General features: G+C 44.7%; 1 protein-coding gene across 3 annotated transcripts in view; it reads right to left on the bottom strand.

Moving 5' to 3' along the window:
• Window positions 1–1,229: 1,229 nt before the first annotated feature.
• Window positions 1,230–14,877, bottom strand: part of LOC144806307 (uncharacterized) — a 40,502-nt gene continuing 26,854 nt past the window's right edge. For 2 of the 3 annotated variants that reach the window (XM_078672697.1, XM_078672696.1), the window contains one exon: window positions 1,230–3,993. In XM_078672697.1, coding sequence (XP_078528823.1) covers window positions 1,606–2,649 — 1,044 coding nt within the window. In that variant the 5' untranslated portion in view covers window positions 2,650–3,993 and the 3' untranslated portion in view covers window positions 1,230–1,605. The remainder of the gene's footprint in view (window positions 3,994–14,877) is intronic. The other variant, XM_078672699.1, reaches the window with a different exon arrangement.

Raw genomic sequence — 14,877 nt, forward strand, 5'->3', positions numbered from 1 at the left:
GCCTTTCACTTGACCGTGTCTCAAGCATCCGATGGCTCCAGTATATAAGAGTTTGCCTTACCAGGGTAGGTGACAACTATTCGCTTACCCTGAGCGCATATGTAAGAGGGACCTTTCTCTGGTCAAAGAGTGTTTTTTTAAGAATGAGCCGCTGTGATAGAGAGGGAAATGAGCTGTGTTAGCCTAGTGTGCGTAAGTACATCGTGTCAAAAACTGTACCAACCAGCGAACCTTATCTTCTAGGGTTTAAAAGCATCCATGATCGGTTTCAGCTCAACCTCTTCCATTACCTCTTGGCACACCCTTGCAGCTTCCACAGAGGCCAGTGCCTCATGCCCTGTGGCTGCAACAGTGAGTCTCCTCAGGACATGATGCACTTTGTAAGGTATACAACCTTTACCACGCATTTTTTACCACGCACTACCATTACAACGCGGTTTTGACCACGCATACCATTACAACGCACTGCGCTGGGGGGCGCTCTAGGATAGGGAATAGGTTCATTTACTATCCAATAACCTTCCCTAGTGTCCACGGGGACTGGAGTTGGAATAGTAAATTAAACTATTCACTATCCAGCACCCCAAAGCGCTATGCGTTGTAATGGTATGCGTGGTAAAAACCGCGTTGTAATGGTATGCGTGGTAAAAGTATGCGTTGTAACGTCATACATCCACTTTGTAATGTTTTGTAGTTTTTATGCTGTTCCTAGAAAGTTATTGATTATTCCCATTCTCAAAAAAGCGGGTTTTAGGCGGGTGAGACCAGCTCTTATCTTTTTACAACTTTTTACTGGTTGCTGTTAGACTCAGGTCAAGCTGCGATTAACTTCTGTACTGTAATTCATGAATTTTTATCTTGTGTTTTGATTAACTTAGACATATTATATTTGTCAATATGTAACTTGGAAGATGTTTTATCATTTTATATATGACTTTTATCATTTTCTTTTATAAAACCGAATAAGGTTGGTTGATAATAATCACTAGGGGATTCATTTACAGTATAGCATGGTATCCCTCACAATAACTCCAGGAGTCACAGTCCACACAATGTACATGCTTTGTTCCCCCTACTTCCAACCTTACACATACCCCCAATCACCTGCCCAAACCTCCCCCTGATGATGCCAATGTGGTCCTCCGTCATCCCGCAGACCATATTTTTGGCCCTTTTGAAAGTTCCCATACAATAAAAATGCTGCAGTTGTAAATACATATCGACTACCATTTGTTGTGTTTGAAACATTTTATTGAATAATAAAAGCTAATAAACATAAGCTGATTATTAAAGCAAAACAAAACATCAGTTGCTATGCACATGAGACAAAATTTGTACATAAAAATGTTCTGGCATTCAGAGCACTCATAAGGTTTTTCATCAGTATGGAGTCGCTTATGGTTAGTGAGGCTGCGCCTATCACATTGGAATTTCGGGCATTCACAACATTGGTAATGTTTTTTTCCCTGTGTGCGTCTGCTCATGTACTGTGAGATTGCATTTAAAATTGATGCTTTTCTGGCATTTGGAGCACTGAATCATTTTTGATGGTGAGTTTTCTTATGGTGCATGTAACCATCTCTACCTCTGAATCTTTTCTGACATTTAGAGCACTGATAATGTTTTTCCCCCAGAGTGGATTTTCACATGTGCAGTGAGACTAGATTTTTGGCTGAAACATTTTTGGCATTCGGAGCACTGATAAGGTTTTTCCCCAGTGTGGGTTCTTATATGCTGAATGAGACGTCTTTTTTCACTGAAACATATCTGGCATTCAGAGCACCTATAAGGTTTTTCCCCAGTGTGGGTTCTTATATGGTGAGTGAGATTGCGTTTGTCAGTGAAACATTTGTCGCATTCAATGCACTGATAAGGGTTTTCCCCAGTGTGGGTCCTAGTATGTTTAGTGAGTTTTCTTTTGTCACAGAAACATTTCTGGCATTCAGAGCACTGATAAGGTTTTTCCCCAGTGTGGGTTCTTATATGCCGAGTGAGATTGCGTTTGTCACTGAAACATTTGTCGCATTCAATGCACTGATAAGGTTTTTCCCCAGTGTGGGTCCTAGTATGTTTAGTGAGTCTTCCTTTGCCACAGAAACATTTCTGGCATTCAGAGCACTGATAAGGTTTTTCACCAGTGTGGGTTCTTATATGCTGAGTGAGACTGGGGTTGTCTCTGAAACATTTGTCGCATTCAATGCAGTGATAAGGTTTTTCCCCAGTGTGGGTTCTTATATGCTGAGTGAGATGGCATTTTGCAATGTAAGATTTCTGGCATTCAGAGCACTGATAAGGTTTTTCCCCAGTGTGGGTTCTTGTATGCCGTTTGAGGCTGTTTTTGTAAATGAAGCATTTCTGGCATTCAGAGCACTGATAAGGTTTTTCCCCAGTGTGGAATCTCAAATGTGCAGTTAGAAATGATTTAAGTTTGAAATGTTTTGGGCATTCAGAGCACTGATAAGGGTTTTCCCCAGAGTGGGTTAATGCATGTTGATATAGACTCCGTTTAATACTAAACCTTTTCTGGCATTCAGAGCACTGATAAGGTTTTTCCCCAGTGTGGATTCTCATATGCTCAGTGAGATAAGATTTACTGCTGAAAATTTTTTGGCACTCTGAGCACTGAGAGAGGTTTTTCCCAGAGTGCATTCTCTCAAATTCAGTGGGATGAGATTGATGGCTGAATCTTTTTTTGGCACAGGTAACTTATTTCCCCAACTTGGGTTATTTTGCTTTGATTGAGGTGGGTTTGAACACTGAATTTGTTCTCACAGCACGTGTTTTTATAAGGTGTATTACTAGCGTTACATTTAGTTTTCTCTTGCTTATATGCCACGGTACGAGTGAACCAGATTTTAGAGTCTGGCTTGTTTAGATAATGTTCAGTATTTATCTCTAAAAGAAATTGTGTGTAATCTTCTTAACACTTTAATTGAGCAAAATATGTCTAGAAGCAGCCCTGTAACACCTGTCGAAATGTTTCTAGCAGATAATAGTCTTTTGGTTATAGCCTCTCCGGCAGCAACTTATTTTGTGACTGAAGTTTTTCTCAAAACTATTCTTATAGTGCAGTGATAAGGTGTTAGTCTGATATTTAATGATTAAACTGAGAAGTACCTTTTTACACTGACCTAATGGCAGTAAGTGAGAACATTAGAACATGCACAGTACTATTGTGGCTCACCAGTCGCAGAACATCAGTTAATTTTACCCTTTCTATGTTTGGTGTAAGGTGTAGTTCTGAAGACGAGGATTTATTTACATTAGCTATAGCGCAACGACGCTCATTTAATCAGTTTTTACATATCACTCCTGCACAACAGATAATGTTGAGGCGATTTACATAGAATTACAGAACAGTACACATTAAAAAAGAAACAATCTGAGATAGTCATGAAAACAATAAAGTGGTGGATTTTTAAGGTTTTCGCCAGAGCAGAGTGGGTCGAGGTGTTATATCCCGAGGCAGATAGTCTCAAACTTGTGTAACTGGTTAAAAATGGTTGTTGAACAGAGGCGATTTTCCAATCTTTTGGTTGTTAACGTGTCAGCTTCGGAGTCTTCTTTCAGAGTCTTTTCTTTGATGGTTTACAGAAGAAACCTTTTGTTATATCTTTCTTTTATGCAGTGTGTGCTTCCTCTCTGAAATTACATGATGCTTTAGATGATCGTTATTCTGTCATGCTGAGGCAATTTGTCTTTCTGATAATATTTCAGATGAGGATGCTGTGATTGGTCTTTCTGGGATTATTTCTGATGCTGTGTGCACAGATATGGCTTTGCTCAGTGTTTATGAAATGCTAAATTAGAGACTTCACTTACAGATATAGTACTTTCCTCAGCTCCCACTTCCTCGCCACAGCTAGATTCTGGAAATTGTTTAAACTTAGAATGCTGGATGTCCTTCAGTTTTTCAAAATAATCCTTCTTATGGCACTAACATTCAGTTGCCTGGTGCTAAATCTTGCTTTCTTCGTCCGTAATTTCAATCACCTATAGTATTAAAATTAAATAGTTAATGCATAATACATGTAAATTTCCACAAAAATAATTTACAAGCAGAGTGTAGAATGGTAGCCTGAGAGTACTTGGATGTAGGAGTGACGATTTGTAGAATTTCCAACATTTTATTAAGCTCACAAAGGAAACATGTACCCTATGGACTTGTAACATAGAACCCCAAAGGCAGATATTAAAGTCATATCGACTGGCACCAAACAGATATTTAAAAAAGAATACTATTAATTTATTTTTAATGTAGATTTTTGAGATGGGAATTTCCCTCCCACGGAAAAAAGGTGTTTTCCCCTGCCCTGAGTTACCACCTACTTGTATCTGGTACCGTGACTTTTGAGTTCTGGCCTCTGCCGCACGCAAATCTATAGTGTGTTGCAAGGACTATGCCTAGACCTATCCCTCAACTATGGTCCAGAGTATGAATTAAGGGCAATGAAATTAAGGCATACTTTCATGTGTCAGATAGTTACTAACTGGTACTATACGCCGGAGCGCGTGAATCGCTTTGACCCTCGATGTAGCGATCTGTTGTTGAAGGGAGTGTGGGGAGAAAGGAACATTGGAACACATCCTCTGGAGTTGCACCCACATACAGCCATACTGGTCCCAAGTACTGGATGAACTAGATCTTCACTTAGAAACTCGGCTCTCTCGTTTTCCCTCCTATATCCTCCTGGGCCTGCCTAACCCATTGATGAATCCACTTAAATCCCGAAGGGGACGACTAATAGTGATTGCCATAGGGGAGGCCTTGCAGAACATCTTGATCCCCTGGCGCACCGCCCAAATCCCTACACTCTCCGGCTGGCTTCAACGGCTTTGGATGATACTGGGTATGGAGAAATTCACGCTCACACTGGCTGGTAGGGGGTCGGAGTTCCCTGAGTTGTGGTGACCCTTCTTGACCCTCCTGGTGTCCGAATTTCGAGAGTTGAAATGCCCCAGATATCTTCGACTACTGCGTCTCCCAGACACGCAGACTCCTAGTGACAGTTCCATGAAAATTCATACAAGACGACGCTGATCAGGGCGTAGCCTTCCCCTTTATCCCTTCCAATTTTATGTTTTTCGGTGGACAAGGGGCGGGTGGGGCGGGTGGGGGGTTAGTTTGGAAAATTCTTTATTTGTTCTTCTCTTGTTGATTCTGTCGACTCGCTCCATGCTTCTTGCCTGTGGTAATGTTAAAAATTGCGACCTTGTGGTCTCCTTTGCATTCTGTCGTGGGAGCTGAGGGTCCTGTTTTTCTTCTGTCTAAAAATTAATAAAGATTTAAACCATAAATATTTGGGCGTGTTTATTACAAGGGAGCCACAGACAGGAACATACTCCAGAAATTAGACCAGCTTCGCTGGGATGCCCCACACTTGCAGGCGCTCCCGCTCTCCTTTCTGGGCCGAGTTGCCCTATTTAAAGTGAATACCCTCCAGGGTCTCCTGTACATCGTGCAAAAAACGTCCTTTAAGATCCCACCAGATATTTACTTTCAAAAGGTAGACTGAGAACTTTGGCTCCTGTTGTGGGATGGTTGCACTTCGTGCTTAGTAAGGTATAGAGGGGAGATTAAGGTGGACTGGCGGTCCGGAGCATTCTCAAGTATAACTGGGTCACGCAGCTGGTGGCAGTCAACAACTGGGTTTTTGCGGACCGCGAGGATCCTGCTTACCAGGTAGATCAATTGGCCATGGGCAAGAGAGATTACCTCACCCCGGTGCTGTATTGAAGAAAGTACTCATACCCAAACAGTGGTAAGGGTGTGGAGAGAGGCTATCAAGTGTTTAGGCTGAGAAGGTAAGCTGACTGAAATTACTCCACTGTATGATGGTGATCTCTTAAGTGCAGTGGGAGGATTGCAGGGCTTCACAAAATGGGGATTGGTTAGCTTAGAGCGACCGGGCGATGTGTGGAGGGGACAGGCACTTGTGTCCTTCACGATCCTACAACAAAAGTATAAATTAGGTGACTAAAAACGGTTCTTACATTTGCAGGTGGGTCACGCTCTGCAAGGTCACATCTGGGAAGGGGGGAAGTTGCCTGATGCATCCCTACTGGAGGACCAACTGCTAACTAATCCACTGACCGAAAAAGCAATCTCAACCATCTATAGGAAGTTGATCTACAATTCTCTGGATCCCTTGGGGATGTTTCAGGCAGCAATTCACCAACTTTTGTGTTTTTCAACAACAAGCTTCCAATGCTGGAGTTTGTTTTTAAAAACCAATAACTAATCACTCTCACACCATTGGAACTTTCTCCCTGATTAATTTTCTCCCAGGAAGTGGGATTCATTTAAAAAGAAATTCTCACCACGATTGCCATGTATTCCCTGTTGGTCCTGAATAAGAGAAAAATACATTAGACAGCCTGATCTAGAGAGGAAGGGCTGTCCGATCTATTTACAGGCAGACCATCCGTTTGTTGGACGGGATACTCCACCACGCTTGTGAAGGAGTACCCTGCTCACCAAACTCTAAATCAAGACCTTTATCTTGTCTGTGCTATGCATGTATCTCTAGGTCTGCTTCATTATGTCCATCAGTCTTTGTATTAGTTACCTGTTATTGAGGCTTGTGTGTTTAGTACAGAGTAATCTTACGGTGTGTGTGGGGGTTTATTTGAACCCTGCGGTTTAATTTGCACTTGTTGTTTATGCGGTGTTATGTGGTGTTGTCACACCCTTGTAATTATAAAAAGTATGTGACAGGCGACCAGGAGCCTCTTGCCCGTGACTTCTGAGGAAGTAATGGTGCACAGTTAACAGCAGCAACATTTCAAAGTGTCAAGAGCCTGATTTAGAGTTCGCTGGCCGGGTTACTCAGACACAAACGTGACGGATATCTTGGCCACCGTATTACAAGCACCACTGAATATAATATATGGGAGCCTCATTTCTTTCTTTCGTACTTTCTATTCCCTTGTTTTTATTATCTTTATTTTACTCTTTTTTTTTCTTTCTTATTTCTTTGTCTGTTTCTCTCTATTCCTGGTTTATCTTTCATTCATTTCTTAATTTAAGAATGCTTAGCCTCCTAAAGCATTTTTTTCATTTGCATTTCTTCTTTCCTGTCATGGGGATGACTGCCCAGATATCCTCAGAAGTAGGATCTTTTAAATTCTGCAAGAACCTATTTACTAATGGTCCTAATTGAAGGTGTCATTTAGAAGTTAAATATATGTTTCTTATGTGAGGTACGGTGGGTATGTGTGAGAATGTGTGTGAGAGAGACAGACAGAGAGAGTGTGTGTCAGTGTCTGTCTGTCTATGTCTGAGTGTGAGTACCTGAGCGTGGGGTGCCGGCTCTCACCATACTATACCAAAAAGAGGTATAGTGTGCAGAGAGTCCAGTGGATCCCCAGAGATTTTACAGAGGTTAAAGCAGATAATAATAATGCTCTTTTGTGGTAGTGTGGGGGAGCAGTTAGACATATGTGAGGGTAGTTTTAAGCATTTGTTGTACACACAGGTGCAATAAATGACACACACTCATTGAATAAATCTGAGACCAATTTAAGAATGATACCTGGTTAGATTTATTTTGCGGAACCACAGAATTTCATCTTGAGTAAATACGTTTTGCAATAGAAATACTGTTCAATATAAAAAGTGGACAATTAGTGCAATTTTCAGACTTTGCAATGTTAACCTATGGGGTGAAGAAAACTTTCAACATACATACGGGGAGCATCTCCTTACAAGACCATTCTTCGGAAGTTAAGGTCAGTATTGGACAAGGTTCACTTCAGAACCAACAGTGCACCACCAGCGGCACAGGGGCGCCCAAGTGCAAGTTCAAGGTTGGAAACCCAATATAAATTAAGGGGGACTAGGGCAATCGGACAGAGGCTGCTTGCAGATAAGTAACAGCGGCTTGTGGGAACTAGTTTGTAGTTCAGAGACTGGGGATGCCACCTAAAAACTAGATTTAAGGGCGTTACAAGGGAGTGACAGGTAATGTCCAATGGGCCCTTTGCCTGGGGTGTCTACACCCTCTAACATGCCCACCTTCTGTGAGAGGAGGACACAGTCCTATCCCTAACTGGATAAGTCCCATCATATTCAAGATGGTGGGCACTGAAAAGTGTACTTGACCTAGCCTCCAGCACCCGTGGGGAGGAGTTGGCAGAGGGGGGCACATCTCCTATTCTATCTAAGGTTTCCGGCCTGTCCTGCCGCCAAAAAGGGGGTGAGGACAGGATGGAGGCCAGCTCCTTCGAACAGGAGAGGCTGGGGTCGCATTACAAAGGAGGCAAGACCTTTGAAGCTCCCCACCACGGATGGCTCTTCCTGTCCAGGGAAGACCTGAACACCTCCACCCAGGAAAGGCATTGTTCTCAGCTTCAGAGTGCGCAGGCACTCTCCCCTGAGGTCAGAACACACTCTGGTGGTAACAGGCTTGCTCAGGCCAGTCAATGACCACACTAAGGATTGGTAGGTTTCAGGGGACCCATCTAAGGGGCCCTCTGTGTGCAATTTTTATTAAAATCGACACTGGAATCAGCACAAGTTTATTATGTTGAGATGCTTGGTGCCAAACATCACATATTTCAGTGAGGCAATCATGGAGCTGGCGAACTCATAATAAATATAATTTACAACAAGGGGTGGTGATGGACAGAGTCTCTGAATTAAGCAGAGTACTCTCACCCAGTCAAGAGATCAGGGCTAGATCCAACACCGTTTTTTAGCTCATTGCACCATCCCAGTTTCAGAACCTGGCTGTATGCAAATTAGTCTGTCCCTGGCCCAGTGCATCATGGGAACAGGGCAGACCAGACTACAAAAGCCAATTCTTACACTGGGAAGGAAACAAGCTTCCGGGGACCGGTTTCTGCCATTTCAGGCGTCTTCGGCCCGGCTTGCTTGAATCCTGATGGTGCAATGAGCAAGGGACTCACATCTGAGTATACCCTTCCACGCTTAGGGTGGACAAAATTATTTACAACAAGGGGTGGTGATGGACAGAGTCTCTGAATTAAGCAGAGTACTCTCACCCAGTCAAGAGATCAGGGCTAGATCCAACACCGTTTTTTAGCTCATTGCACCATCCCAGTTTCAGAACCTGGCTGTATGCAAATTAGTCTGTCCCTGGCCCAGTGCATCATGGGAACAGGGCAGACCAGACTACAAAAGCCAATTCTTACACTGGGAAGGAAACAAGCTTCCGGGGACCGGTTTCTGCCATTTCAGGCGTCTTCGGCCCGGCTTGCTTGAATCCTGATGGTGCAATGAGCAAGGGACTCACATCTGAGTATACCCTTCCACGCTTAGGGTGGACAACATTATTTACAACAAGGGGTGGTGATGGACAGAGTCTCTGAATTAAGCAGAGTACTCTCACCCAGTCAAGAGATCAGGGCTAGATCCAACACCGTTTTTTAGCTCATTGCACCATCCCAGTTTCAGAACCTGGCTGTATGCAAATTAGTCTGTCCCTGGCCCAGTGCATCATGGGAACAGGGCAGACCAGACTACAAAAGCCAATTCTTACACTGGGAAGGAAACAAGCTTCCGGGGACCTGTTTCTGCCATTTCAGGCGTCTTCGGCCCGGCTTGCTTGAATCCTGATGGTGCAATGAGCAAGGGACTCACATCTGAGTATACCCTTCCACGCTTAGGGTGGACAAAATTATTTACAACAAGGGGTGGTGATGGACAGAGTCTCTGAATTAAGCAGAGTACTCTCACCCAGTCAAGAGATCAGGGCTAGATCCAACACCGTTTTTTAGCTCATTGCGCCATCCCAGTTTCAGAACCTGGCTGTATGCAAATTAGTCTGTCCCTGGCCCAGTGCATCATGGGAACAGGGCAGACCAGACTACAAAAGCCAATTCTTACACTGGGTCCCCGGTAGCTTGTCTCCTTTCTGGTGAAGAATTGGCTTGGTAGTTTGGTCTGCCCTGTTCCCATGATGCACTGGGCCAGGGACAGACTAATTTGCATATAGCCAGGTTCTGAGCTGGGATGGGGCAGTGAGATAAATAACGGTGATGGATCAAGTCCTGATCTTTGGACTGGGTAAGAGTGGTCTGCTTAATTCAGACACTCTGTTCATCACCACCCCCTTTTCTGAATCGTTTTGGCCACTATAGGTGTGGCAGAGTATACTCAGACATGAGTCCCTTTCTCACTGCTCCATCAGGATTCAAGCAAGCCGGGCCGATGAGGCTGAAATGCCAGAAACCGGTCCCCGGTAGCTTGTCTCCTTTCTGGTGAAGAATTGGCTTGGTAGTTTGGTCTGCCCTGTTCCCATGATGCACTGGGCCAGGGACAGACTAATTTGCATATAGCCAGGTTCTGAGCTGGGATGGGGCAGTGAGATAAATAACGGTGATGGATCAAGCCCTGATCTTTGGACTGGGTAAGAGTGGTCTGCTTAATTCAGACACTCTGTTCATCACCACCCCCTTTTCTGAATCGTTTTTGGCCACTATAGGTGTGGCAGGGTATACTCAGACATGAGTCCCTTTCTCACTGCTCCATCAGGATTCAAGCAAGCCGGGCCGAAGAGGCTGAAATGCCAGAAACCGGTCCCCGGTAGCTTGTCTCCTTTCTGGTGAAGAATTGGCTTGGTAGTTTGGTCTGCCCTGTTCCCATGATGCACTGGGCCAGGGACAGACTAATTTGCATATAGCCAGGTTCTGAGCTGGGATGGGGGCAGTGAGATAATAACAGTGATGGATCAAGCCCTGATCTTTGGACTGGGTAAGAGTGGTCTGCTTAATTCAGACACTCTGTTCATCACCACCCCCTTTTCTGAATCGTTTTTGCCACTATAGGTGTGGCAGGGTATACTCAGACATGAGTCCCTTTCTCACTGCTCCATCAGGATTCAAGCAAGCCGGGCCGAAGAGGCTGAAATGCCAGAAACCGGTCCCCGGTAGCTTGTCTCCTTTCTGTTGAAGAATTGGCTTGGTAGTTTGGTCTGCCCTGTTCCCATGATGCACTGGGCCAGGGACAGACTAATTTGCATATAGCCAGGTTCTGAGCTGGGATGGGGCAGTGAGATAAATAACGGTGATGGATCAAGCCCTGATCTTTGGACTGGGTAAGAGTGGTCTGCTTAATTCAGACACTCTGTTCATCACCACTCCCTTTTCTGAATCGTTTTTGGCCACTATAGGTGTGGCAGGGTATACTCAGACATGAGTCCCTTTCTCACTGCTCCATCAGGATTCAAGCAAGCCGGGCCGAAGAGGCTGAAATGCCAGAAACCGGTCCCCGGTAGCTTGTCTCCTTTCTGGTGAAGAATTGGCTTGGTAGTTTGGTCTGCCCTGTTCCCATGATGCACTGGGCCAGGGACAGACTAATTTGCATATAGCCAGGTTCTGAGCTGGGATGGGGCAGTGAGATAAATAACGGTGATGGATCAAGCCCTGATCTTTGGACTGGGTAAGAGTGGTCTGCTTAATTCAGACACTCTGTTCATCACCACCCCCTTTTCTGAATCGGCGAACTCATAATGACTAGTGTCCAGCCTAGGTACTTACTATGACTTCCCTGGTCACTTACAATATCCAGGAATCGACTAGGATATTGCAGGGGCATCAGGGGCATTTCATGCAGATATGCCCTCACAGGAGGGGGGATGTGGTGCAGCAGCCAGAGCTGCCGACTCAGGAACTGGGGATCAGGGTTCGAGTCTCTGCTTCAGCGCAACATCCTGTGATTCTGGCCAAATCACTTTATCACCCCGTGACCATAGACAGCGTCTGGAAACCATCACGGGTGATGAGTCGCACTATATACATCTGTGAACTTTAACTCCCTGCCTGAGATATGGGTAAGACACCCTTCTAGCAGTGTTCATGGGAATGGCACACAGGTTAGCTCTTCAGTTTTGTCTGCACCAAGACAGTTAGGCTGCTGTGCCAGTGTGCATGCGCTTGGTGAGGGGCACCTTAGGGTGGCATAATTTGTGCTGCAGCCCTTAGGGACCCTCTTTAACCACACGGCACTTGGTACCAGGGGTACCTTTTACTAGGCACTTATATGTGAGCTAAAGGGGTGCCAATGTGGAAATGACGGGAACAGTTCAGGGAATGAGATCTGGCACAGGAGGCCTGGTTGGCAGGGCCTCTGTGCACTTCCAGTCGAAACCACAATATTTCCAGGCAACACGTGGGGGCTTACTATGTCCAAAAGAGGCACGTGTATTCATGACACCCTCCCCCCACAAATGAAAGAGGATGAGACTAACCTTCCTCTACAGAGTCTTCATCGCCCGCTTAGTGGATAATGTGAGTAATGCAGGGATACAGGGTCTGACCCTTAAGTGGCTTACATCTTTCCAAGAGGATCTCACTCAAGCTGTACGCTTTGCCCAATTCTCTATCTCTAAAGTCAAATTGACTTGTGGGCTGCCGTAGGGTTCCTCCCTGTCACCGCACCTTTTCAATCTGTCTCTGTATCCTCTAATTCAATCCTTAGGCTAAAGAAAGGTATGCACTTTCAACTAAGCTGACGATCATCAACTGATCTTGGAAATCGACAAGCCTGCAGCCTCCGTTAGTAACTTTCAAACTACCATGTGACATATTGGTAGCTGGATGAACAGTAACCACCTGCATTTAAACCCAGACAAAACTGGCCCTGGAACGCTAATGTTTGTCCGACTGAGTTGGGAAACCCACCCCTACCATCTAGATCAACTAAAAGCCTTGGCATCACAATTGACTGCGTTCGATCTGTGAAATCCCAGATTGGGACGGTGGTCTCTACCTGCTTTTTTTCCGCTCCGGAAGATCAGGAAGATGAACATAAGTTACTTACCTGTAAACTGTGGTTCTCCAGTATTGGCATCTTTTATAGATTCACATGCTTGAATCATTCCCCGTCGTCGAAGTGGGAGTCCCACGGTACATAGAATAAATAGCAATATAGCAATAGCATAGCGAAAGCATAGCTGAAAGAGCAATAGGAAGTATTGTAACATAGAAGTTAACAGGAAAAAACTTGTCACTTTAATAACTTGTCCAAGTCCTTAGATATGGTCCAAACTCCAGCCAATCAGGCGACAGCACCCTCTGGAACCTTCTCCTCAGAGGCTCAGGCTCTCCGATTTTTTAGCACAAGTGTGGCATAAGAGCCAAGGAGAAGAGGGGAGCCTCTGAGCGGAGGAGGGTGGATCGCATGTGAATCTATGAAAGATACCAATACTGGACAGCCACAGTTTTCAGGTAAGTAACTTATGTTCTTCTCCAGTATTGGGGTATCTTTCATAGATTCACATGCTTGGATCAGAGTAGATAGCAGTAATTCGAGAATTGTCCATTAGTAAACCATAAGTAAATCGTAAACAGAGTACGAGAGAATACATATACGTATATTGCAATATAGCAGTAAACATGGGCACATCTGCAAAAGCAGAAATATATACATACATACAATGTGTGCAGGAGGAGGTAAGAAACAGCTCACCTTACTTAAAAAGATTACGTAGCACCGCTCGCCCCACAGCAGTGTCAGCATTGTTGGCAGCTTCCAGACAGTAGTGCTTGGTCGCAGCTCTGCAAATCTGAGGAAGAGGCACACCACCAAAGAGAGAAGTAGAAGAGGAGACTGCGCTAGTAGAGTGTGCTTTAATCGTTGCAGGAAGTGTCTTGCCTGCTTGCTGATTGCAAAAGGAAATTGCTCTAGATATCCAACGTGCAAGAGTCTGTTTAGCAACTGGGGGTTCTTTACGCATCCTGCCGTAGGCTATGAAGAGCTGATCAGTTTTACGGATACTGGTTGTTCTTTGCAAATAAAATGTCAAACATCTCTTAACATCTAGAGAATGTAAAGTCTTTTCTGCTGGCAACTGTGGATTAGTGGAAAAGTCTTTAAGATGACCGGCTCATTCAGGTGGAAATCAGATGGAACTTTAGGAATTAAGGCCGGATTAATGCTGAGCACCACAGCGTCTTTGGTGAATTGAAGAAAAGGTGGTTTGATAGTAAAAGTCTGTATCTCGCTAACTCGAATTAAGAGCTAAAAGCAGTGATGTCTCCCAGGAGATGAATTTAAGATCAGCCCTACGAATGGGCTCAAATGGGGACTTCATGAGTTGTGCCAACACAATGTTCAGATGCCAAGGAGGAGGCGGGTGTCGAATTAGAGGGAACATCTGAAATAAGCCTTTGAAAAATTGTTGAATAATTCTTGAAGAATAAAGAGAATTGGAGCCATCCTGCCGGAATCTGTAGATTGCGGCCAGAAAAACCTTCAGGGTAGAGTGAGAGAGACCGGATTTTTCTAATTGTACGAAAAAAGGCAGAAGCTGCTCTGGCGTAGAGTGAACAGGGTGAACATTTATTTTATAATTATTTGTAAAGCGCAACTGACCCCCTACGGGTAACCAGGCCCTGTGATACAGGCGACTAGCTTAGGGCCGAGAGACAGTGTCCCCTGCCTGGAAGGAGTTAGCAGGATGCCAAGGAGCATACCCGAGGGTAGAGCCAGGTTTTTAACCTTTTTCTAAACTGCAGGATGTTGTCCATTTATCTTGTATCAAATGGAAGAGTATTCCAAAGGCAGGACGCTGCCGCACCGAAGGCCCTACCTCCTGATTTGACTTTCCTAACTCTAGGCACCCTCACCAGATTAGCCGATGAGGAGCGCAGTGCTCGTGGAGGGACATCCCATGTCAGTTTCTCCTGCAGAGATTTGGGCCCTTGACCATGTAGAGCCTTAAATACTATACATAGTGCCTTGAATCGTATCATCTGCGAGACTGGCAGCCAGTGTAAATCTGAGAGTGCCCGGGAGGTGGAGGAGCGGCGTGGTTGCACTAGTACCAGTTTGGCCACCATGGACTGTACTCTCTGCAATCTCTCAATCAGATATTGTTGGGATTCTAGTAACAGGGCAATACAATAGTCCAG

Source organism: Lissotriton helveticus (assembly GCF_964261635.1).
Source record: "Lissotriton helveticus chromosome 1_1 unlocalized genomic scaffold, aLisHel1.1 SUPER_1_unloc_60, whole genome shotgun sequence".
Taxonomy (NCBI): domain Eukaryota; kingdom Metazoa; phylum Chordata; class Amphibia; order Caudata; family Salamandridae; genus Lissotriton; species Lissotriton helveticus.